Source organism: Anguilla rostrata, chromosome 16, assembly GCF_018555375.3.
Source record: "Anguilla rostrata isolate EN2019 chromosome 16, ASM1855537v3, whole genome shotgun sequence".
In the NCBI taxonomy this organism is placed as follows: Eukaryota; Metazoa; Chordata; class Actinopteri; order Anguilliformes; family Anguillidae; genus Anguilla; species Anguilla rostrata.
In genome coordinates, this window is record NC_057948.1 from 13,640,439 (window position 1) to 13,664,122 (window position 23,684).

A 23,684-nucleotide genomic window follows, 5' to 3' on the forward strand; every position below is an offset into this window, starting at 1 on the left:
GCTGGGAAACATGCATTAGTTTTTTTCCCTTTAAAGACATCCTTCTATATGTAATTAATATAACACCCTTAAATACACATCCTCAGTAGTGTAACAAAAGTGTTTTCTCATGCTGGTTATTTTCGTAATTGAATCTATGTGGTAACTGGAATCACAGTCATTAGAGATGCAGGTTTGGGTGAAGCCTGTACTCCTGCTCATGTGTGCTCTCCACTCATTGTAGCGACACTTTGTGTCATTACGGTAATCCTGATCATATTATTATGTCAATGCTTTTATGTTACCGAAATGCTGAAGTTATGCTGATAGTCAGCTGTGAGGAGCAGACCCCCAAACACCCCCCCCTTCCCACAGTCTGCGAGTTCTGGCAGTGACTCACCCATACTCAGTAGAAACAATACATCAGATGATCGGAGGCAGCCAAGAGTCTGTTTCAGTCTCCAAATTCCCTACCTCCCTGCATGACTCACCTTCTCTAAACTCAGTCCCCTTCACATCAAGGAGGCTCCACTCTCTCTTTCACTCTACCCCTGTACACACACGCCCTCACATGCATACACAACACACAGACGCGTACACGATAACACACAGGAGCATGCACACCACACATACACACATACACGCACAAGCGAGCACACACGCACACCCTCACATGCATACACTACAACACACAGACGCATACACGACAACACACAGACGCATACACACCACACACACACACACACACACACACACACACACAATATTTAACATGATTTTTCCCTACTTTTAATACAGCTACCTTACAGCTGGTGTTTTCTTGAATTTTAACCAGACTGAAATTTCCCCCTCCCCCTCCACAGAGTCTCAGAAAGAGAACCCGTATGAGGATGTGGACCTGAAGGGCCGGGCAGGGGGACGAAAGGCCCGCCTGTTATTTGAGAGCTCCCAGGAGGAGTCCAACAGGATGTGGCCCCCCCAGGACAGGAAGTTTGGTACACCTGCCCAGGTAATACATCACCTTTATCGGAACAGCCAGGTGTTTTCCTTCGGTAAAGCGAGCCGGGGTCTTACCCTCCAGCATTTAGCTTGGCAAACCTACACAGAGCCAGAGTCTTCAGAGCCACACAAACCAAGGAGTCAAGCCAAGATGAGTCTCACAGCAAATGAGGAAGATTTAGTTCATAAATGAGTGTCGACAGGAAGTGATGTTTCAGCACTGTGTGATGTGCCAGCCCAGTTCTCCTGGTGGACCCAGCTGGCATAGTGGGAGCCTTAAAGTGGCAGCAGCTTGTTTTGGGCATGTGTAACAGAGAATTGCTGTTGTGGGTTTAAAGAGAGTCTTTGACAGTAGGATCAACAGTGGGGAATTGGTACAGTGTTAAGTGTGTCTGTGATGACCTTGGTGTACCCCATGTGGTTTTCACGCAATGCGGTGTTTGTTTGCTTTCATGAATGTGCCTTCTTTTATTCCCCTCAGCTGACATCTAAGCCCAGCAGCCAATCCCTGCGCCTCCCTGGTGCTGCGGACAGGAAGTGCCACCGCACGGCCCGTCTGACCAAGCGGCACAGCCACGACGACATGCTGCTAATGCCCGCCTCTCACCGCCTGCTGAGCGACAGCCTTAGCACCACCAGCGACTCACTGGCCTCCTACTCACACCGGAGGGTGCCCAAGGTACGGCTCGGCACAGTAGGGTACGGCACAGTATGGTACGGCACGGCACAGCACAGTATGGTACTGCATGACACAGTATGGTACGACACAGTACTGCTCATTGCTGTTTCAGGCCCCTCTCTCTGATGGGGGATGGGTTGGCATGGGGCGCTGCGTGGTGTCAAACCGCAGTACCCAACATGCAGCACATATAAAATCATTTGCCTGTAATTACGAGCAGTATGTGGGCTAGGAAAGCCAAGGCATAATTTAATTTTTGTGAGGCTTTAACCCTGTGCTCCCGTGGAAAAACACATAAACACTGTGCTTCCCGTTGCTGTTTCCAGCTGGTGCAGAGAATTAACTCCATCTACTGCACCAAACGTGGGAAGAAGAGACTGAAGAAGCTGTCTCTGTCCAACATCGACACAGCCTCTCTGAGAGGTAATGCTCTTCCTGCTTAGACCTCCATTTACATTCACACTCTCACACACGCGTACATACACACACACACACACACACACACACATGCTCACTCACACGCATACACACACACACACGCACGCACACACACACGCTCTCTCACTCACACACACACACACACACACGCACACACAGACACATACATGTACCATGCTGAGACAGGACTGCAGGTTTGCCCTGATGTCTGCTGGTGAGCTGATCTGTCTCTCGTTTGTTTGCAGATGACAACAGCGAGAGTGAGAGCGACTCGGATGACAGGTTCAAAGGTGAGAGATCGATGCACGCCGCTGAAAGCAGTCCCCAGGAGCAGGGCGGAGAGTTTGGGTCTAGTGCAGAGCTATGCAGAGCGCAAACAAGCGTGCAAGCCCTGTGATTTCCCAGCAGGCTCTGTGTCGGGAAAGAGGCCTTTAAGCAGAGCAGACGCTCCTCAGGCTTGTGCTGGATCAGACCCATAAACACAGAGCTCTGCATGCCAGCACAAAACCTGTATTTCATTAGAAGGGCATTAGGGAGCATAGGAGGGATTGGGACAATACAGTTTGGCTGCATATCTCCATCAGTGACCTCCAGTGTGCTTCTGTATGAATTGTGTGTTTCCAAACAAGCACACACACACACAGGTTGACACTGTGGATTGGTTTTAATCACTGTGGAAACAGGCTTACCTGGTTTCTGTTTCTATACTCTTCTAATCCAGCCATGGAAAGCTGCACATTTTCCTTGTAGTTTCACTGATGCAGAATCACAGTATTTCCGACATTTTTTTTAACATTCATGAAATGCTAGCTAATAAAATGCTGGTGAGCCTTATTATCAGAAACAGGAAGAAGTGTGGTGTGAATAGAACATGTGGTGGATTACAATGCATATAAGGAAGACCCCAAAACAAAGTGAGAGTGAAATCTAAACAGTCTTGCACTGGCACAGCTAATGGTCATCAGAAACCGAATGAGTTCCGGTGGTACAGACGAGAAGCTGCAGTCGCACATGCGCATGTGAGCGGTAATGTAAGGGCTCTCGTCCCTGCAGCACACACACAGCGGCTGCAGAAGCTGCAGTAGCACATGCGCACGTGAACAGGCCTGAAAGGGCTCTCTGCCCCTGCAGCACACACGCAGTGGCTGCGGAAGCTGCAGTCGCACATGCGCATGTGAACAGGCCTGAAAGGGCTCTCTGCCCCTGCAGCACACACGCAGTGGCTGCGGAAGCTGCAGTCGCACATGCGCATGTGAGCGGTAATGTAAGGGCTCTCTGTCCCTGCAGCACACACGCAGCGGCTGCAGAAGCTGCAGACGATGTTGCAGTGCGCCCCGAGCTACCGCACTCTGGAGCTGCAGCTGCTGGAGTGGCAGGAGCGAGAGCTCTTCCAGTACTTTGTGGTGGTGTCCCTGAAGAAGAAGCCCAGCAAGAGCTCCTACACCCCAGAGGTCACTTACCAGTTCCCCAAGGTAATGCACTAACTGCCAAAATCATCAAAATGCCAAAACCAGATCGGGTCAGATGTGCCAGAATAAAAATGTATACTCAGCTTCTTCGGTGTGTTGACCAAAACAAATTCCTCGTATGTGTAAATGTACTTGGCAATAAAATACGATTCTGATTCTGATTCTGATTCTGATTTAACTGGTCAATTAAGGGTTGAGTAAAGAAAGACAACACACCGTGCAACTCACCAGGACATGAGGACCCCAGTACACCCTGTGGTTCTCCAGGACCAGGGTTGGGGACCCCTATGCTTGATAGCTATGGGCCAGAGAGGGCCAGGCTAGTCCCTTCAGTGTTGGTTCTGTGTCATCTTCTTTAGTCTAGATATTGATAGTGTCTGTCTGCAGCCACTGTTGTGGAGACATTTACGAGTCTGGCAGAACAAACCAGATGTAAATCCTGTGTGCAATTAAGGTCATTGCTTAAATGTCAACGGGAGTTTATTGATCCTTTCTGAAGTTCTGAAGAATCCTGGTGTCTGCATGAGATTGCTGGGGTTATATATTGTCTGTGATTGTGTTTATTCGTTTAGTTAATGTTAGTGAGTGCTGGCTTATATTTGGTCTGATGGGTTAGAGCCATTTATTGTCAGTGTGTGCAGTTTACAGGAAGCCCTGGAAATGAATGAGGACTGTCAGCCAGTGCAGAGGTCTCTCTCTGTGTCTGTAAAATGCTGTTTGTCTAAGAGCTGTCCTCCTCCTCCTCCTCTTCCTCCCAGCTCGAGAGGCCCACAAAGCAGATGAGGGAGGCTGAGCAGCGGCTCAAGGCCATCCCCCAGTTCTGCTTCCCCGATGCCAAGGACTGGAGCCCAGTGTCTGAGTACAGCAGGTAGGGTCCTACTGTATCATAACCGCCACCGAGTTACACCAGGCGCTGGTGGTTAGGTGGTTAGAGCTATTGCCTGATGAAGATTTCTCTCCTTATCACCTGCAGTATTGTACATGACTGCGTTGTAAATGAATAGTTAGAGAACTGGGCTTGGAACTCAGAGGTTTGATTACCAGGTGGGACACTGGCGTTCCATTCCTGAGCAGAATTACTGAACCCGAAGAGCTGGATAAGTGCCTAAATGTGAATGCTGTGGACCCTGTGTGTTTGACTGCAGTGAGACTTTCTCCTTCATGTTGACTGGAGAGGATGGGAGCAGGTGCTTTGGATACTGCAGAAGGCTGCTGGTAAGCACTCACATTCCTCCCTACCACCAACCTACCATCCTCTTGTGAACTGCTTGTTTCAGCCAGTTACGTTGTGTTATTATTTTTATTTTTTCATACATCCAGCTGTATAAATGGATGCAATGTAAATGCTATGTAAAAAGTTGTGTAAGTCTTTCTGGATAAGAGTGTTTGCTAAATGCCTGTAATGTAATGCAATGGTTATGAATGGTTGTTGTTTTAATGACAGTCAGTCCACCACAGAGTCTATTTAGTAATATTTTCCTTCGTGGCCCTGAGGGGGAGGGGCTGTATCACCTTCCATTTAATGAGGCTTTCTCAGAAGAAGGGTGAGAAAGAAAGTCTGAAATGTCTGGACTTGTTACAATGAAACACAGCCCACTGATAAAGTTTCACTCTTACCCTCTTCTGCACTACCCCTGTTTCCTGTTAAGTCCTGTCCGAGGACTTGTCCCATCTGCAGGCAGTGTATAGGTATGAGTAGATCAGCCATGCTGTGTAATTGCTAGCAATTGTGCTGTACCTCTGCTTGGCCCAGCATTCTGGGGTACATTTGTCCATTTAACCCCACCCTCTGCCTGCTGGACTTCCTGAGGCTGGCAGCAATGAAGCACTCCTCAGCACTGTGATTAGAACCAAATCCCTCATACTCCATTTAACCACCCCACTTAGAGAGCACAGGGAGCTATGAACCTTACATGGACCAAAGAAGTGGCATTTCTCCCGTGTGTGTGTGTGTGCGTGCGTGTGTGTGTGTGTGTGCACGTGTGTGTGTGTGTGTGTGTGTGTGTGTGTCTGTCTAAAACCCACATTCAAGGATTTTGTTTGGCTTCAGTAAGAAGCTGGTCAGTGGTGTTTTAGCGATGAGATTAGCACACCTGTGTTGGCTTTGGAATAATGTTTCCTCTCAAATGAAAGGCACTTAGCCCTGATTGGCACTTCTGTAAGATTATCTCCCAGACTTCAGTCATCGTCTATGCAAATTAAAAACACGCACACGGCTGCAGCTTTCCCTGCATCAAGGTCTGGTCTGGCCGTTCCCAGCACTCACGTGACTCTCTCTCTCCCCCCCAGCCCTGCGGGAAGGGGCCCCGCCTCCCGGAGGTCTACTGTGTGATCAGCCGGCTGGGCTGTTTCCACCTGTTCTCCAAGGTAAGCTCACACTCTGGCACTACCTGCAAATGAAGTGGGCTGAGCTGCTGACGGTGAGCGCAGTGGTGAGGCCTGTCTCGCTGCCACGCCCCCAGCGCTGAGGGAACATGCAGCACTCCTGCACCAGCTCTTTTCAGCTCCAGCCCTCCTCAGTCTTTCTGCGTTTCCCCTCATGCAGCCCTTTCCCCAGCACTGCTCACATGGCAGGCAGGCTTTGGCATCTCTTTGTCCTTAAATCCGACTTTTTGATCATATTAAGAGAGGGCAGAGTTCCTTAACAACAGTACATTTTATATAGCAAGCCTAACTGTGAAATTGACCTGGTGCAGGGGCCATGTAGATGAGAATTTAAATTTTATTTTCCACAGAAAAGAAGCATTTCATTCTAACTGAAGTGAAAAGAGGTATAACTACTGCACTGTGAAAAGGGCATCTGTTCCGTACAATACTGTTATGTATCTCATAGAATGGAGCTGCCCCATCTAAACCCCTTAGTACAGTGACATCCCTACTGTAGGACTGGCTAGTACAGTGAGACAGTACCTACTGTAGACTGCCTCTAGTACTGACAGTGCCTACTGTAAGACTGCACTCTAGTACAGTGAGACAGTACCTACTGTAGGACTGCACTCTAGTACAGTGAGACAGTGCCTACTGTAGGACTGCGCTCTAGTACAGTGAGACAGTGCCTACTGTAGGACTGCGCTCTAGTACAGTGAGACAGTGCCTACTGTAGGACTGTGCTCTACTCTAGTACAGTGAGACAGTGCCTACTGTAGGACTGTGCTCTAGTACAGTGAGACAGTACCTACTGTAGACCACTGACTCTGAATGCCTCCCACAGTCATGAAACCACTGTTATGCCCTGGTTTTTGGCTGTAACAACAGCCAAGTTTAAAACCGTTAAGGTCTTTCTGCACCAAGATGAGATCAGAGGGCTGTTTTAGTTTGGAAGGAGTGATAGAGCTGGCAATGGGAAATGGGGGTGTCACATGACCCTTTGATGTTAGTATCCAGCCAGTGGAGTCCTTCCATCAGAACCAGCCCTAAAACAGATGCCCTGGCAAAATCAGGGCTCATCGTGTGCCATTTTCCAGAAGGACCTAACAGACGGCCATGGAAAGATGTTAACACTCAGAAAGAAAAAAGCGGCAGTTTCCAGACAGTGGCGTGTTAACTGAGTTGGGCCTGACTAGGGTGTTATCTGGAACTTATCAATCATTACTGACATGGCCAGAATTATGAGTTTAGGCTCTGAGATGAGGGGTTGGGGGCAGGTTTGGGGTTGGAGGTGGCGACTAGGGGGCTGCTGTTCTACTGTATGAATGGGCCACATGGTCTGGTATGTCAGCAGTGCTGACTATTGCCAACAGCCTCACAGGGTGATGCATGAGTGGCTCTAGCATCACAAAGGGCAGAGAGGAATCATCACTCGATAGCCACACATAAAGTGTTTTCCTCCAAATTGAGCCTGACCTGCAAACTGCAGTGGGATACAAAGCAGCACTTTGGGCTTTGGAGGAGTGCTAGTCTGTGCCCTACTCAATTGATAGGGGAGGCTGTAGCAAATTATATATGATTTACAGTATCAAATTGGGAAAGGGGGGGATTTAAAAAGGGAAATGGGGAGCAGCTTTTGGGTTTGGGCTAGAGAAGGGGGATTTGGGACAAGTTTGGGTCATCCGGGCACAATGATGATGGCCCTGTGTCCCACCGGCAGATTTTGGATGAGGTGGAGAGGCGCAGAGGCATTTCGGCTGCCCTGGTATACCCCTTCATGAGGAGCCTGATGGAGTCACCCTTTCCTGCCCCAGGAAAGACCATCAAAGTGAAGACCTTCCTGCCTGGAGCAGGGAATGAGGTGAGCTCAGAGAATACTCTCCACACACTTAGGCACATACACACCCTCACATACATATGCGCCTAAACATTTGCACACACTTACACACATATGCGCCTAAACATTTGCACACCGACTCACACACATCCTCACTCACATACACTCATACTCACCCAGACACACATAGAAGTAGACTAATTTACACACACTTACGCGCTCACACGTATGTATGCATGCAGTCATGTCAGCACAGAGATAACCGTCTTAAGCAGTTAAGAGGCACAGTGAGTGGGGATGGGTAAGAGGTCTGTGATGTTGGTCCAAACGTTAGGCTGCAGGGTGAAGCTGAGTATTTGAATCTTGTCACGTACTACTGCTGAATCATCTGAGAATACCTCTGAACATAAGAACATAGGAAGGCATTACAGTGCAAACTGGCCATTCCACCCTTCTAAGCTAGCCATTTACCTACAATTAAGAGACTGCCAAGCACCCTGATGGTGTCTGCCTCTACTGCCTGACCTGGCAAGCTGTTCCACACATTTATACAGTCATACTGAATGACATGCAGTCTACCCTGTATGATTACCTCACTGCGTCCCCAGCATTGCTGTCATGCTGTGATGTTGTGAAGCGCTATGGTAACTCCACAGTAATGCTGTGGCCCCACTGGCCCTGCAGGTGATGGAGCTGCGGCGGCCTGCGGATTCGCGGCTGGAGCACGTGGACCTGGAGAGCCTGTTCAGCTGCCTGAGCGTGCGGCAGGTGTTGCGCGTCTTCGCCTCGCTGCTGCTCGAGCGCAGGGTCATCTTCGTGGCCGACAAGCTCAGGTGAGTCTCCCCAGGGGAAGCTCAGGTGAGTCTCCCCAGGGCAAGCTCAGGTGAGGCTCTTCCTCTGTGCTTCACCTGGAGACTTCTAGCCCCCGAAGGCTCTCATTTCATGAAGATTAAATCTGTTTTGTGAGGCTATTTCTTCATCTTATGAAAGCCAGCGTGCACTATGATTGTGCTCAGTTTGAAACACTCATCTCAATAAAGCTCTGAATACTTGAGAAGGATAGGAGCTGGGATTCATATTAATTTGAACATAGAAATAAAAAATGTACTTAAAAAAAGAGTTTAGATCTGCTGTTAGTGTGTGGCCTAAAGCCAACTATAAAAAAAGTCAGGAAGTGGCTTGCATTCCTGACAAGATATCAGCACTTAGTTTCTTCTTTCACTTTATTGCACAGGGACAAACATGCTTTGGCCTGATAACTATCCTTGGGAATGTTGACTTTTTAAGGAACATTTTCTGGCTCTCATGTACAGAGCTTTTAGTCTCCCTGCACATTATTTATGCATTTTGCCCTTCATCTGTCTACAGTGTGCTTTATATAGGAGTTCCCCTTCATCAATGATGTAAAATTATAGTACATACTTTTATTGTGTTGCGAAATGTTTCACTTTTTTAAACGGGCCCTAAATAAGCCATCAGCAGGTTCTTTCTGTGTGACACATGAATGCATCAGATCCAGTGTTTATGCTGTAGATACACAAATGCATGCACACACACACACACACACAAACACACACACGCACATACATATGTGTAATATGACTTGGTCAATCGGGAGGCCACTTATATCAGTTTGAACCATGTCTGGTCTATGTGGAGAACTCAGAAACTTCTAACCAGATTTACTCTGTGAATCGGCACATTAATGGCTGTGGGTTTCATGGGACTATCTGCTATGAGTGAATTTTTCAAATGGCATCTGTGAAAGTGAATTCAGGCACTGGAATAAAGCCATTTGGCCAATCACAGAGCTGTAACAGTCGTGGGAGTGCGGGATTGACCAATCGAAAAGCGGGAGTGTGGATTATACAGCCAATCTGCTGCCTGTGTTTCCCCCTGATCACTTGCAGTGGATCCTGCTATAGATGGTTGAGTCCCACCCTCCCTCCAGCCTGCTCCTCCAGGGTTCCTCTGCTGGGACATTAGCAGGGATTGCAGTTTGACATGCAGGAACGCAGGCAAGCAAGACCGCAGCCAGAAAACCAAAAGCTCAAAACTCAATTTGAAGCTAAATTTAGGATTAGGGTCAATGCACAGCCAGAAGCTAGTTACCCGGGACAAGAGGGGCAGATAAGAGAGAGGGGTCCCGGAGGACCGGGAAGGGTAAAGGAGGAGGTCATGGACCCCTGGGGTGGGCCGTGCGGGTTTTCGGGAGAGTATTTACACAGTAGAGCACAATTAAAACAAACATCAGTGCAGGGGCCTCTGGGAAGGGAGGGGGGCAGTGACGCCATGCGGAAAGAATGCATTTCCTCTCCACTGCAGCCCCTCGCCCCCTGACCCTCACAGCACCACGCTCACCAAATGACGTCACTGAGTGCTGTCCTCTGATTGGCTCACAGGTCTTTTGTAATGTAGAGGGTAAAACATGAGCATGGATGCCACAGTATTGTGGCACTGTGCGCTTTATCTCAAGAGACCCTGTGAGCCAGAAACCAGAAACACTGAGTTCAGTCCTGAGCATAGACCGTATAAAAATAGGGCCTGAGCAACTATGAATGAATGGTGGTCTAATATAAACAAGGGTACTGTTACAAAGATGGTTGGTTGGTGGATTTTACAGTGAACTTTGGAGATTTACAAAATTACATATATTACATAGAAATACATATATTTATCTGCACATACAAAACAAAAGAATCAGCACGTCAATTATTCCTATTCAATTACACCCACCTACTGCTGGCCCCTACTGAGAGCCAATGACCTGCATAAATACACTACACATTATCCGGACTATACCATTTCCATACAATATTCAATTATCTCAGAAGAAATGACAGCATATGTTTTTACACATAAAATCATTATACATATATTATCAGTTGCTACTTTATATTTAATAATCACCTATCTAATTGGGTATGAGAAGATAATACGAATACAATTTCTGGTCTCCCCCCGTCTAAAATAGCCAATTCTTCTTGTCCAGCGCTTCCAATAAAATTGCACAGAATTGTGACGTTCGGATTACGTCATGTCAGTTTGAACATGGAATAAACGGAACAAGCAACGGTTAGTAGCAACTCCTAATGTTGCGTTTAATTGATATTTTAAAATAAATCTATTTAATGTTTGAAACCAGATGTGTGTGTTTAAGTTATTTTCAGTACATTATGGTGGTGAACAGATGTACAGTAGTGAATGTGTTTGAGTTGACAAACCGGCAAACATAAATGGTGCGCACTACATTCATGAAAGCGGCCTACTCGCGCCAATCATCCGCTACTATAAGCAGATACACAGTTTAAACCGGATCGCTTTAAAAATTAGTGTTCTAGCAGGATGGATTGTTCGCTCAGTTACAGGTACACTGGTCTGGGTTTCGGGTGGACCACTATAGATGACCGTACGTGTACGACCCTTTCATATCAGTGTGATGAGCTGTTTACAATGGGTCTCTGCTGAGCTTTCGTCTCACTGCAGATGCACTGATGCATATAGTGATGTTTGGGACAAAGACATTCATTGAGTTTGCTCTTTACTCCACAATTTAAGATTTGTAATCAAACAATTCACATGTGAATAAAGTTCTCACATTTACCATGTTGAAATTACAGCACTTATTAAATAGTCCCCCCATTTCAGGGTGTCAATGTTTGGGACAAGTGTCACAGGTGTTTCTGATTAGTCAGGTGTGTTCATTTGCGTCCTTAGTGCAAGTATAAGAGCTGTCAGTATCTAGTTTTGGTTCTAGGCTTTTGATTGCCTTTGGAGTCTGTTATGGGTGTTTGTCAACATGAGGACCAGAGTTGTGCTATTGAAAATCAAGGAAGCCATTATATGGCTGAGAAATAACGAAAAAACAGTAAGAGTGCTGTAATTTCTACATAATGAAACCAAAATTTATAACAATACCCTTAAATAGAAGCTGGGAATGTGCACTTCAACCACATGTGAAATGTTTTATTACACATCTAAAATTGTGGAGTACAGAGTGAAATCAATAAAAAAATGTATTTCTTTGTCCCAAACATTACGGAGCTCACTGTACATGAGTCTTGCTGTGTGTCATGCTGTTTAATGCCACACCCTGAATATTGTCACACTATTTCAAAAGCCAGGGGCTATTAACTGTGGGGCTTCTTTTAAAACCTGTCTTTTACAGCTCTGTGCTGTTTTCCATAAAGTTCACATGTAGGACAGGGCTGTTGTTATGAGGTGTGTGTTTGAAACGTCACCTGTGCTGGGAAAATGGTTCTTGTGCAAAATAAGGAGAGACAGCATGTTTTTTTTTCTTTATTATTGCACACTTGTGGGCCGGTGTGCTCCTCGATAAGCCTGTTCCTGGTGAATGTTTGTATAGAGTGACCGCATCATCAGGCTCACACCTTCAAACAAAACAAACAGAGCTAATGATGAGATGGCCAATCAGAATCTGCAGCTCCAGCAGCACACAAGCAGGTTTGCTGATAGTGGAAGCCTCTGGGGGCTGCTTCCCATTGGTTGATAACAGTGCTGAGAAACAGGTGTGTCCAAAATTATGTATGGGTGGGTCCTGGTACTAGACGAACCTTGCTCAGAGAGACGCGCCCCCTTAGGGATAATGCAAGGTGCCAAATCCCATAATTCACCACTAGCAGAACATGTTTTTACAAAGGAAACTGCCAAGTCACAAAAACACTGATGTTTGTGTGCATGTGTCGTTGAGTTAATACTGTTGATAATAAAAGGACCCAGTCATGTGATTCCTGTAAAGACGAGATGTATCAAAGTGAACTCCTTTAATGCTTCATTGGTGGTAATATATAGTAACTCCTGGACGAGATTAAACAGTGGAGTGTATGAGGTGGTGTGGCTGTTCAGTCCCAGGAGAAAAGGTTTAAAAAGAAAAGAAGTGTGTTTCCTGCTTTTATAAACCTCTTTGTGTGTAAATGTCTTTCCCGGCCTTGGGTCTGCTTGCAGAAGTATCTTGTGGGTGTAGATAATTAAGTGGCCTCTTCCCCAGTATGGGTATGTTTTTGCACTCAGACCAGGCCTTAGGAGAAGTGTACTGTTTAGAGAGAGAGAGAGAATCATTCCCTGTGTGCAGCCTTTTCTCATGGAATGGTAAATTAATCCGGATCTTTTGTTTTTTTATAGTAGTTGGGGTTTTTCCATCAAACCTCCCCTCCCCTTTGACCACTCAGTTCCTTCATCTTGAAGGGAATTAAAGAGCACCAAAACATCTTTACTTTAGTGAATGGAGTACCTATTGATTTATGTGTGTTTTCTTGTTTTCATTTGTATTACGAATGACCAAATCACACCATTATCAGGTCATAGCAACATTGTGCCACATGGTGTTGGAAACTGGCCACACACTGCGGTCACACCCTGCCCTGCACCCTGTATGGTCATGTTCATAACGAACAGGTTGTGTTAGATGGCCTAGTGTAGTTTGGTCTGTTTGTCTGTAGTCAGTGAAGGAACAATATGTGCCATTGGGTCTGTTTGGGGTGGAAATCAGAAAATGTAGATGTCCACCAGTGGAATTTGTGTGTTGCCTGCTTTAGAAGCATTTTATTTAGTCTGGTATCATATTTAGTATGACTGATTAGACTGAAAGTTAGGTGCTCTCAGACATTCACAGAGGGGCTCTCTGTCAGTTTCTTCCTTTACCATAATGTTTCATATCAGGCATTATTTTATTAGTTCATGATCTCAGCCATCCTGACAGTGAGAATTTCACACAGCAGATACACTTGCATCATACTTGAAAACGTCAGATCTTTTATTAGATATAGGCATGTGCGCCTTTGATCCTTCTTGTTTTGGCTTGTCGAATCCAAAGTTATTTGAGGTCTAATATTTGGTGTCCAGAGGTTTGTGTGTGTATTAAGTGAAAGGAGGCTGAGTTCTGATTTGAGTGATGTTTCTTGGGTAACAGTGCATTTTCAGTGTGGTGTCAGTGTGGTAATACAGAAAGAGGAGAGAGTGAGGAGCCCCCTCCTTCCACAGGGTCAGTGACCCTCCTACTGAAGTGCGAAATGCTTCGAACGTTTTCACATAACAACATGTCTGTACTACCAGCACTCTTCAGCTCTGTGTGCTGACACCATTGTGAGTGCACACACACAGACTGTCCCGCACACACATTGTCACACACATGCAGTGTCCATCCACGGTTCACTGCTGTCAAGGCCAGTGTGTTAGCTGTCAGGTCTGTGACTTCCCAACAGCCCCTCTGCTATACTGGACAACTCTTGCAAATAAAGCGGCGTTTTTAAGTAGTGAGGATGGTGACATGATCTGACCCACCCACCCCCAAATACCTTGACACCCCCAGCCCATTGTGCCGCATGTCATTTCTAAGCTCTTGATCCGGCTTTCGCTGGGAATGTGGGAGCCCATCCATGCTTGTTAAACCAGCGGATACAGACTTTCCATTCCCGATCTGTTATGCTTTTGAAATCTCCTCCTTGACCATTGCCAACACAGAGCTGTCCTGTCATGAGAAATGTGTGTGTGTGCGTGTGTGCACGTGCGTGTGCGTGTGTGTGTGTGTGTGTGTGTGTGAGCTTGCCTTTTTTTTGGGTCCCAGAACAACACAGTCATGTTTTTCTAAGCCAAATGAATGGCTGCCGCTGGACTGTAATGATGGTTTTGTGTTGCATGTTAATTTTTTCCCATGAGTTCCCCTCAGGGGCAGGGCACTGTGTCAGCCTCTGCTCCATCTCTCTCTCTCTCTTTCTCTCCCTCTCTCTCTCTCTCTCTCCCTCTCTCACTCTCACTCTCTCTCTCTTTCTCTCTCTCTCCCTCTCACTCACTCACTAACTCTTTCTCTCTCTCTCTTTCTCTCTCTGTCTCTCACTCTCTCTCTCTTGCTTTTTCTCTCTCTCCCTCTCACTCACTCACTAACTCTTTCTCCCCCCCTCCCCCCTCCCCTAACTGACTGAGTACAGGAAACTCTATATCTGCTCAGATCCCCTCAGGCAGCTCATAAAATTAAACAGAGTTCATTAAGATCAGTCTGAGGCTTCAGACGGTGAAAGAAAGCACCCACTCTTCAAAAACAAGAGAGAGATTTTTGAGGCTGAGATTTGCGAGGTTAATCTTTATGTGCATTTTTCACGGGCCTTTCCATAGGGTCTGAGCTGTCTGGAGGCCCAAGCCAACCTGACCGTTTACTCCTGGGCGCGTGTTTTCGTTTCGTGTGATGTATTGTGATTTGATTGCCGTAAATCCGAGGACCCTCCGCCTGAGTAAACGGTGTGACGCCCCCCCAGTTTTCCATAGGCGCTCCCCTGACAGCGGCAGGTTTCGCAGACTCCGCTCCGCTGCGGTGGGACGTGCCGTAATGATGATGAAGAGATCATCACAGCTGTGGTCGGTTAAACTGCAGGGCGGGAGGGGTTTGATGCCCTGTTATTACTGCCTCTGTTTAGCCCCGCCCCCAGTGCTTCTTCACATAAACTCCCACGCTGCAGGACACACAGGTGAGGCTTCTGTATCACTCCTGTAATTACTCTACGTTTGCCTTCAGGCCTTTAGCAAATACCCTTATCCAGAGCAGCTTGCTGAAGTGCACACGTTTAGGTTTAGCCAGATAGCCCACCAAGCTGTCAGTGAGTGTCACAACTGACTGCAGTCTTGCAGCATAGCTTTAGGTGCCATAGGTAGTGCATGCGGGAGCTTGAGGGTGTAGTGCTTTAAGTAGCAGGTGGGTCTGAGAGTATGGTGTTAGATGTAGCATAGAGCTAGTGAACTCATAAGAAACACTCAGAGTTCAGTGTTAGTTGAGCAAAGATGTAGATTAAACTGGTTTGAGGATTGGCAGCAACTCTGTTGTCCTCAGTATCGTGGCGAGCTCATCCCATCCCTTGGGGGCTGTCACATTTGGTGGGGTGTCACATTCTAACAGTGCCCAAAAGCAAAGAAGGAAGAGAAGACCACACACGACTGCATGAGCCTGCAGCTGTAGCTGTGTTTCTCTGTCAGCGGCGTTTTCTAGCATGCCAGTTCCAAATTCAGGACATTCGCGGCTTAATGATGTCAAAGGACAGCATTCTGCGGCACACACACTGGAAACGTCTGCTTTCCATTAGCGTTGAGGGGAATTGGCGTGTTTGTGCGGTGGGGATGGCTTGTTGCTGTATTTGGTCGACCCGTCATTTGGCAGTCCAGCAGTTGGTGGGCTTGGCGCGAGGACTGTTGCGACCAAGCATGGGCCTGCTACAGGGGTGGGGGGGATTCGATTGTCAGAAATCCAAAATAACCTCCCATACCGCACCTGAAAGTGTGGATTGGGTCTCTGGTTCCTGTGGAAATATTTCACTCCTGGCAGTTAGGCATAGGCTGCTCTTTCTCTTTAATTGTGCTGTCAGATAAAGAACAGCATGTTGTGCACACATGAATTCCAGACCGTCCAAGGTTATACCCATTTTGAAAGATTTTTTTATTTCAATCTTTTTCCCCATTGAGACATATGCTTCTGACAGATGAATTATGCATCTGTAGTAGTAAATATCCCACCAGAAAAACAGTAGAATCATGATCAGTGCAAAGTGAGTTGCTGCTGTTGTGACATTCATTTTAACAATATCCAAAATAGTGGTAAATACTGGAATGGACTAAAGTAAGGACATTGAAGTGTAAGTATAGACACACTGTGAAAGAGAAAAAATAAATTCAGTAATACGATATGCCTTTCAATGCTGCAGTAGCCTTTTGATTTATTTGTACATTGTGGTAATGTTTGGACCTCTAGGGAACTCCATAGAGGCAAACACATTTCGGCTCAGTTGGGTCCCAGATTCGTTTTTTTCATGGACACTGATGTTGTATTCACATGCACACAAATGAGAAAAAACACCCTCAGACATGTTGTGGTTTTCTGCAGATGGCTGTGTTCTACTGTGTGTGTGTGTGTGTGTGTGTGTGTGTGTGTGTGTGTGTGTGTGTGATCTCTATCTGTCTGTCCCTCCCTCTTCATCACTCTATCTGTGTGACTGTCCATCTGTCTGTTCCTCCCTCTCCATCACTCTGTCCATCTGTGTGACTGTCCATCTGTCTGTCTCTGCCTCTCTAGCACCCTGTCCAGCTGCATGCATGCAGTGGTGGCCCTGCTGTACCCGTTCTCCTGGCAGCACACCTTCATACCCGTGCTGCCCGCCTCCATGCTGGACATTGTGTGCTGTCCCACCCCCTTCCTGGTAGGCCTGCTCTCCAGCTCGCTGCCAAAACTCAAGGAGCTCCCTGTGGAGGAGGTGGGTTGACTTTCTCTGGATCTGGGTCTGGCCCGTGTCTGGGCGACGTTGGGCCTGGGTTCAGGTCTGCGATTGTATTTTGCTTTAGTCTTTTATTATAAGTTATTATTAATCACATATGAATAGAATCATAAGCCCAGATGGGAAGTGTTGCTAATATAAGTGACTGTGTAAGTCGCTCTGGATAATAGCACCTGCTAAATACTCCAAGGTATTCGTATATTATTAATACTTCTCAGGGGCTTGTTTATTTTAATGCTGGGACACTGTGAATAATGCTTTGTTATGATACCCAGAGTGAACTGTGACCCTGGGCTGTCTGAGCTGCCTCCTTGCAGCTGTGACCCTGCTGCTCTCACGCGGTCCCAGTCCTGCTCTTAGGCCTGCTTTTCCCCACAGGATTGATAGGCCGGTAGAAAATGTAAATCGTCAGCATTAGCCCCCATGGTTTATGCAGCAATGAGCTGGGATATTATGGCCTTGAACCGCAAACTACAGTCATTCCTACGGAATGATTCATCAGCTTCATAAACCTCTCTGAGTTCTGCAGAAATCAAAAGCTTAGCCTTTCCCTGAAACCCTGAATGTATCTAAGTGGCATGCTAAGGGTTTGCAGGTACATGTTAAACTTTCATGATTACTTATCTTACTTTTAGAAATAAAATGAGATGAGCAACAGATTAATCTCCAAACATTCGCTTGGTTTGATTTCCTCTGAGATGATGATTTTCAGGCTGCCTTAGACATTCAGTTATTTCTTTATGAAATACTAAGGAAGTTCCAGCCCTAGCTCTCTTTGGCTATTTAAAATCCAAGCAGTTATCCTATTTGTTTTCGTGATGTTTACTACGGAGTCAGAGGAGGAGGGCTCTTTTCTCTCTTTGTGTGGGGTTCACTGTTGATGGACTTCATTGGCTGAGACCTTCACAGGAAACAGATCCCAGCCAATCATAAGAGAGAGCTTGTGAGACACAAGTTACTGTCCCTCTCCAGAGGCACATTAAGGCAAGAGGAAGTCAGGGCAGAGGATTGTCCATCTGGAATTCTGTAAGGGATCCAAAAGCTGGAAGCTGGCACAAGATTAGGATGGCTCAATGAAGGCTTTAACAGAGAAAATTAATTTTACAAGGAAACAAATGTCCCTCAGTTTTTCAAATGGTCAGCCTAATGAGTAATCATGTAGTGCCGTGCATATCTTTTAAAGGGATTTTTCTCATATAGATTAAAAGAACTTGAATGATCCCCTTATAATTTGTTAAAGTCTGGTGGTATTAAGATCAGGGGGATTAAAAATAAAAAAAAACTATGTGCTGAGGTCAAATCAGAAAACGGATTCAGATGTGTTCTTCGTTCAGGAGGGCCCAAGGAAATTTGGATAATGCGTGTTATTTTGATATTCAGTGATGCTTCGTGTGCATGTTCACCCACTGCTCTGTGGGACTAAATCGTGGGGAACCCTGCCGTTCAGTCTGCTCCTTACACAGTCCCTGACCACACTCCAGGAGAGCCGACCTTGCATGAGTCACAGAGGTATAAATGTGGTTGGGGAAGGAAAGATTTGTCCCCAGTTGTTCTTTTAAAATGTTTGAATGTGGTAGTGGTTACAGTGGCCATTATACAATTTAAAAAGGAAAATCATGTTGCCCACATTAGCACAAGGCTAACCTGATTTTAGTCTTTAGCATGAGTCTGCCCCCTTCTGAGCTCTGTGAGCAGGGCTGCATTAGGATGAATGCCACTATAGGCCAAGTTTTTTTTAGGGGTCCCTGAATATGTCCTCTCTGTGTTCTTACCACACTCAGGCTCTGATGGTGGACCTGGGAACAGATCGCTTCATCAGACAGGTAAGACAACTGCTGCTGATTGGCTAATCTCTGATCCCACTGCTGCTGATTGGCCATTCTCTAATTCTGTTTACAACTAACAATCACTATTCTCTGGGGCCTTTCTTAAACAAGTCAAATCAAAAGGAACCAGAAGAGTGTTCTTCACCTTCTCTGGTTGTTAGAAACTGTGTGAATGTATATGTTAGTTATCATACCAGTTTCCATTACTTCTATATTGACATTGTGTTTACACATGGATTCATGAACTAACTTACAGATGTAACAAATTGGTTTAATATCTTTTTACACAAAAGTATATTATTTAAAAAAAAATCTAATTTCTCATTTGGTTGTTATTACTGAGATTGATTCATTTTGGATGTGGAACCTCATTGCTCATTAATGACACTGTTCAGATGGATGACGAGGCCACTTTGTTGCCACGGAAACTTCAAGCTGCTCTGGAGCAGGCTCTGGAGCAAAGGAATGCCATCATCAACCAGGACTCAGACAGCGAATCAGATGAAGGTAAAACACCGGTAGTGTGCAATCCTGTAGTGTGACCAGCCAAGCAAAGCACTGTGCCACTTCTTCAGTTAAAACACTGAACCAGCTGAAAGACCCAAACTCTGTCTGGCTCGATGTGGTACAGTTAGTTCCACAGTGTTAAGTGTTATGAGTCAGTAACTGAATTGAATTGGTAAAGAAGCCTGACACGGTGGTCATTTCACTGTCTGTAATACAGCAGCACAGGCTATAGTGAGGAAGTACTGTAAGTAGTGATGAAATAGGGAATTCTGGGTAACACACAGAATGTAATTAAGGTAGGTAATATTTTCAGGTACTTCATGTGAAAAACATTGCCACAGCATACTGTAGAGATGAGCAGGGTCAGTTATAACACCTTCATTTCTGTTATAACACTTCATTAAAGAACATCCTTCTACCTTGGCTCTCATTTGAAATGTTTTTACAACCTACCCGTCTTTCGCTTCACCCCAATCACCCCCTTCAGTAAACAATACTCACAAACAGAAGAAAACCTTGCCCTTCTAATTCTGTCTGACTTCTCTTTCCATCTTTTAAAAACAGTGTTGTTTTAGAGAGGAGCTCTGTACCTTAATTTAAGAAACAGAATAATGTAATTTGGGAGAAAAACATTCTGGCAAACTGACCTATAACTGAGCTTTTGAGAAAAAGAGTAAATATTTCCACAACATTCATATCATTATGAGCTGGCAGGGACCTGCACTGAAACTGCAGTAAGTTCCACTGTGAGTGCCTGTATATCTGTGAGATTGACCATCATGTGCCTGTATTTCTGGCAGAGTGAGTGCCTGTATGTCTGTGAGATTTACCATCATGTGCCTGTCTTTCTGGCAGTGAGTGCCTGTATGTTGTGAGATTTATCACAGTGTCCCTGTGTTTCCACCAGAGTGCAACTCCATCAACAACCTAGTGTCTGAGGCCTTCATCCGCTTCTTCCTGGAGACTATTGGCCACTACTCGCTCTTCCTCACGCAGAATGAGCAAGGGGGGCGGGTCTTCCAGCGCCAGGCCTTCCGGAAGTCTGTGGCGTCCAAGAGCATCCGCCGCTTCCTGGGTGTCTTCATGGAGTCACAAATGTTCGCCGGATTCATCCAGGACCGCGAGCTGCGCAAGTCCCGGGCCAAAGGTACAGACTTATTATTGGGGAGGATGTACCAGAACAGGCCGGACCCTGTGCATGACTGTCTCACAATACTCTAGCCACAGCCTAGTTACTTAGATAGTTGGTAAGTGACGTTTATGCTCTATTTACATTGAAATTTTCTTTGTATTTTATTGAAATTATATCACAATTAAACGACAACACAGATGCAGCAGGCTACAGAGGGTTGACCTCGCAAAATAACTGCAAACCAGCACCGTAGGTTCATACTCCCAAGGAAAGCTTTGGGTGAAGGCAGGGGCACAGCGCTGGGGTCAAATTTGAGGAGAATATAAATAATTATGAAGGATACGTTTCCTGAGTTCAAAGTGTTAGCTTCAGTTCTACATCCCTTTTTGGTCAACATCTCAGCTACTTCACCAAAAACAAAACATGACTGTTATTTTTAGCTTGAGCATGTGTAAGTAACGATTGCCCCCTTCTGGTAGTATTGAGTATGACATTATATGGTTATTTAATGGTGCTGATATTTCAAAAAAAGACATTTCAAATGTATTGACCCTTGAGGTATGTGAGTCTAAATGTTGAATTGTGCATTTGGTTTGCTGCGAAAACATTCTGAAACCAAAAAAAATTTAACGACCCAGCCACAAATCATTATAGGAAAATACATGAAACAGTTGATGCCTAAGGGACATGGCTGGGGTTAATGAGCTGTTGCTTTTTACTTTTTTAACTAGTACAATGCATTAAATGAATTCTGTAACAAGTCACCCTGATTCAAAGCTCCACCTGTCAGTGAAACAAAGCTTTCATGGCTGCACTGTCCAGAATTAAGCTGCTGGTTGGTGTGACAAATGAGTGTGTCCATGGTCTTATAGTTGAAAAGCCTGTGATGTGATCCCTGTGGCAGGTCTGTTTGAGCAGCGGGTGGAGCAGTATCTTGAGGAGCTGCCTGACACAGAACAGAGTGGGGTCAACAAGTTCCTCAAAGGGCTGGGTAAGTAGAGGGCTCGAAACAGCCTCGTTCTGCACTGTGTCTGTACACCCCAGATTCTACAGATACAGGAGGTACTCAGTTCTGTATTGGTAACATTGCCTCTGCCCTGTCTCTTTATCACTATGTATTCTGTAGACTAGGAACCTCTGACTCCATTACTGGAGGGCCAATGTGTGAGCTAGTTTTCAGTTTGTTTTAGTGTAGTATAGTTGTTTTAGTAAGGTAATATAGACTATAGTATATATTAATTACTGTACTATAATTACTATACTAATAGTATAATATACTATATGTACTATAGTTATTCATTGACTATTGAGTCCACACAGGTTTAAATTGATTGCTGATCAAAAGTGAAAATCTTGTGCCCGTGATACTGTGGACTCATCAAATACTCAGCTTTGAGTGAACATTGAACGATCAGTCTCCCTACTTTTGAATCCCTGAAGCAGTTTTTTTTTATTGGCCATAACCTGTGGCATTTGTTAATTTTGCTTGTAAATACAATCATTTTTTCTTCTGTTTTTCAGGAAGTAAAATGAAGTTTCTTCACAAAAAGAACTAAAGAAAACACATCCTACTGAACCTTTTAACCAAAATTTTGAGACTCTGGAATCCTTCCTAAACAAGGTCTTTTTGCAAAGAGTGCACAATTCAAGACCCGATAAACCAGACACATCTATTCTCTAGAGAATTTATTTTGCATTTGTTTGCAACTTTTTCATAATCTGTACATATTACTCCATGAACTGCTGGTGATCATTTTACAATTTGTATTTTTATTAGGCCTATGGTATCTTGTGTGTATGAACTGATATAAGGGCTTGACATATGATAGGACATACTAGAGAAAAGATGGTACCAAACTAATGTGCATTTGACTGTTTCAGAATAACCACTCACTATACAGAATGCTTGTGAGACTCTGATCAGGTGTGCTGAGAAAAGGGAATAGTCCCGTTAGCATTAGTCTGTGCTGTAGTGTGAGAGGTCAATGTGACGTTGTTTTTTGTATGTTTTATAATGCTGTTAGACTGCTTTCCTTCAATGGAATGAGGTACTTTATGAGAAATGAGAATCATGTCCATTCAATAGCTGAGAGGTTTTTGTACATGCCTACACATGAAGAAATTGCTGTCTTAACGCATGTGATTGATTGCTTTGTCAGTTATGTAAAATTCTGAATAAAATGTTCAAAGTTGAATTGCCTTATGGTACTTGGAAAATTAAAATACAACTCAGCTGGGTGTTTTAAATGCACCATTCTAAAAACAGTGGCACCAAGGTGGCAAACTGATTAAAGTCAAATGCCTATTCAATGGTGAAATGCTTGTGCAACTGTGTGCAATTTAATCTGACTCCAGGTGAGCCGGTATTCTTTCCAAATGAATGAGTGTTTGAAGAAATGTGTTTGAAGACATTCATCTAGAAAAATGTATTTCACTGAAGAAATATGTAAATAATATCAAAATATGTTGTAAGGTTGTGTTCTGACCTCCAAAAAACAAAAATGAATGTACGAAGGCAAACGCTAGAACTGAATGTGAACAATCGGATGTAATATGTGAGAAAATGCTGTTATATATTGTGAAAAATGTATTTAACTGAAAAACTTCTAAATACGTGAGATGGTGGCCTTCCTTCCAAAAACTGGGTCATCCAAATACAAATATAAAGAGCTAGAGCTAAACCTAACCCAGACATAACCCAACGCTGCTTCAGATGTAGCACTGAACATTGTCCTTCGAAACTAGAATTATAGCCTAAATGTTATGTCTGAAAAAAATTGTAATTGGAAACGTTATTTTTGTCATTGAAATGATAAGAATAAGAAACAATTTCAATATAATTGATGTTTTTCTCACTGTTAAGATAGATAGGCAGTATAAATATCCCGTCCTGAAAAGATCACCCCATCGAAATTTTTTCATTTGTCTGTTTAGTTTTTTTTTTTAAAGTTTTTTTTTTTTTTTTTTTTTTTTTTTTTTTTTTTTTGGGGGGGGGGGGCTATAGTCTTATGTATTTTGCCATTTTTACATGAAAACTCTTATTTATAAACATTTTAAAACACATTATTTTTATTTTTTTACCCAGCTGTATTTGAAAGATTTCCAATCCATCTGTACCAAAAAAGGCATTTTGGGAAAAGGTGCCCCTTTTTACCTGTTTTGGACATAAGTATAGTCTTTTT

At 44.7% G+C, this 23,684-nt stretch overlaps 1 protein-coding gene across 2 annotated transcripts in view; it reads left to right on the plus strand.

The window, feature by feature from the left end:
* The window catches only part of LOC135242159 (DENN domain-containing protein 2B-like), a 60,728-nt gene extending 37,908 nt beyond the window's left edge, over nucleotides 1-22,820 (plus strand). For both annotated transcript variants that reach the window (XM_064313103.1, XM_064313102.1), the window contains 16 exons: nucleotides 843-988; nucleotides 1,460-1,657; nucleotides 1,984-2,080; nucleotides 2,341-2,385; nucleotides 3,383-3,567; nucleotides 4,323-4,432; nucleotides 4,710-4,779; nucleotides 5,854-5,931; nucleotides 7,652-7,792; nucleotides 8,453-8,601; nucleotides 16,839-17,016; nucleotides 18,819-18,860; nucleotides 19,259-19,370; nucleotides 20,278-20,517; nucleotides 21,407-21,493; nucleotides 22,024-22,820. In XM_064313103.1, the coding sequence (XP_064169173.1) occupies nucleotides 843-988; nucleotides 1,460-1,657; nucleotides 1,984-2,080; nucleotides 2,341-2,385; nucleotides 3,383-3,567; nucleotides 4,323-4,432; nucleotides 4,710-4,779; nucleotides 5,854-5,931; nucleotides 7,652-7,792; nucleotides 8,453-8,601; nucleotides 16,839-17,016; nucleotides 18,819-18,860; nucleotides 19,259-19,370; nucleotides 20,278-20,517; nucleotides 21,407-21,493; nucleotides 22,024-22,058 (1,913 nt within the window). In that variant the 3' untranslated portion in view covers nucleotides 22,059-22,820. The remainder of the gene's footprint in view (nucleotides 1-842; nucleotides 989-1,459; nucleotides 1,658-1,983; nucleotides 2,081-2,340; nucleotides 2,386-3,382; nucleotides 3,568-4,322; nucleotides 4,433-4,709; nucleotides 4,780-5,853; nucleotides 5,932-7,651; nucleotides 7,793-8,452; nucleotides 8,602-16,838; nucleotides 17,017-18,818; nucleotides 18,861-19,258; nucleotides 19,371-20,277; nucleotides 20,518-21,406; nucleotides 21,494-22,023) is intronic.
* The last annotated feature ends 864 nt before the right edge of the window (nucleotides 22,821-23,684 follow it).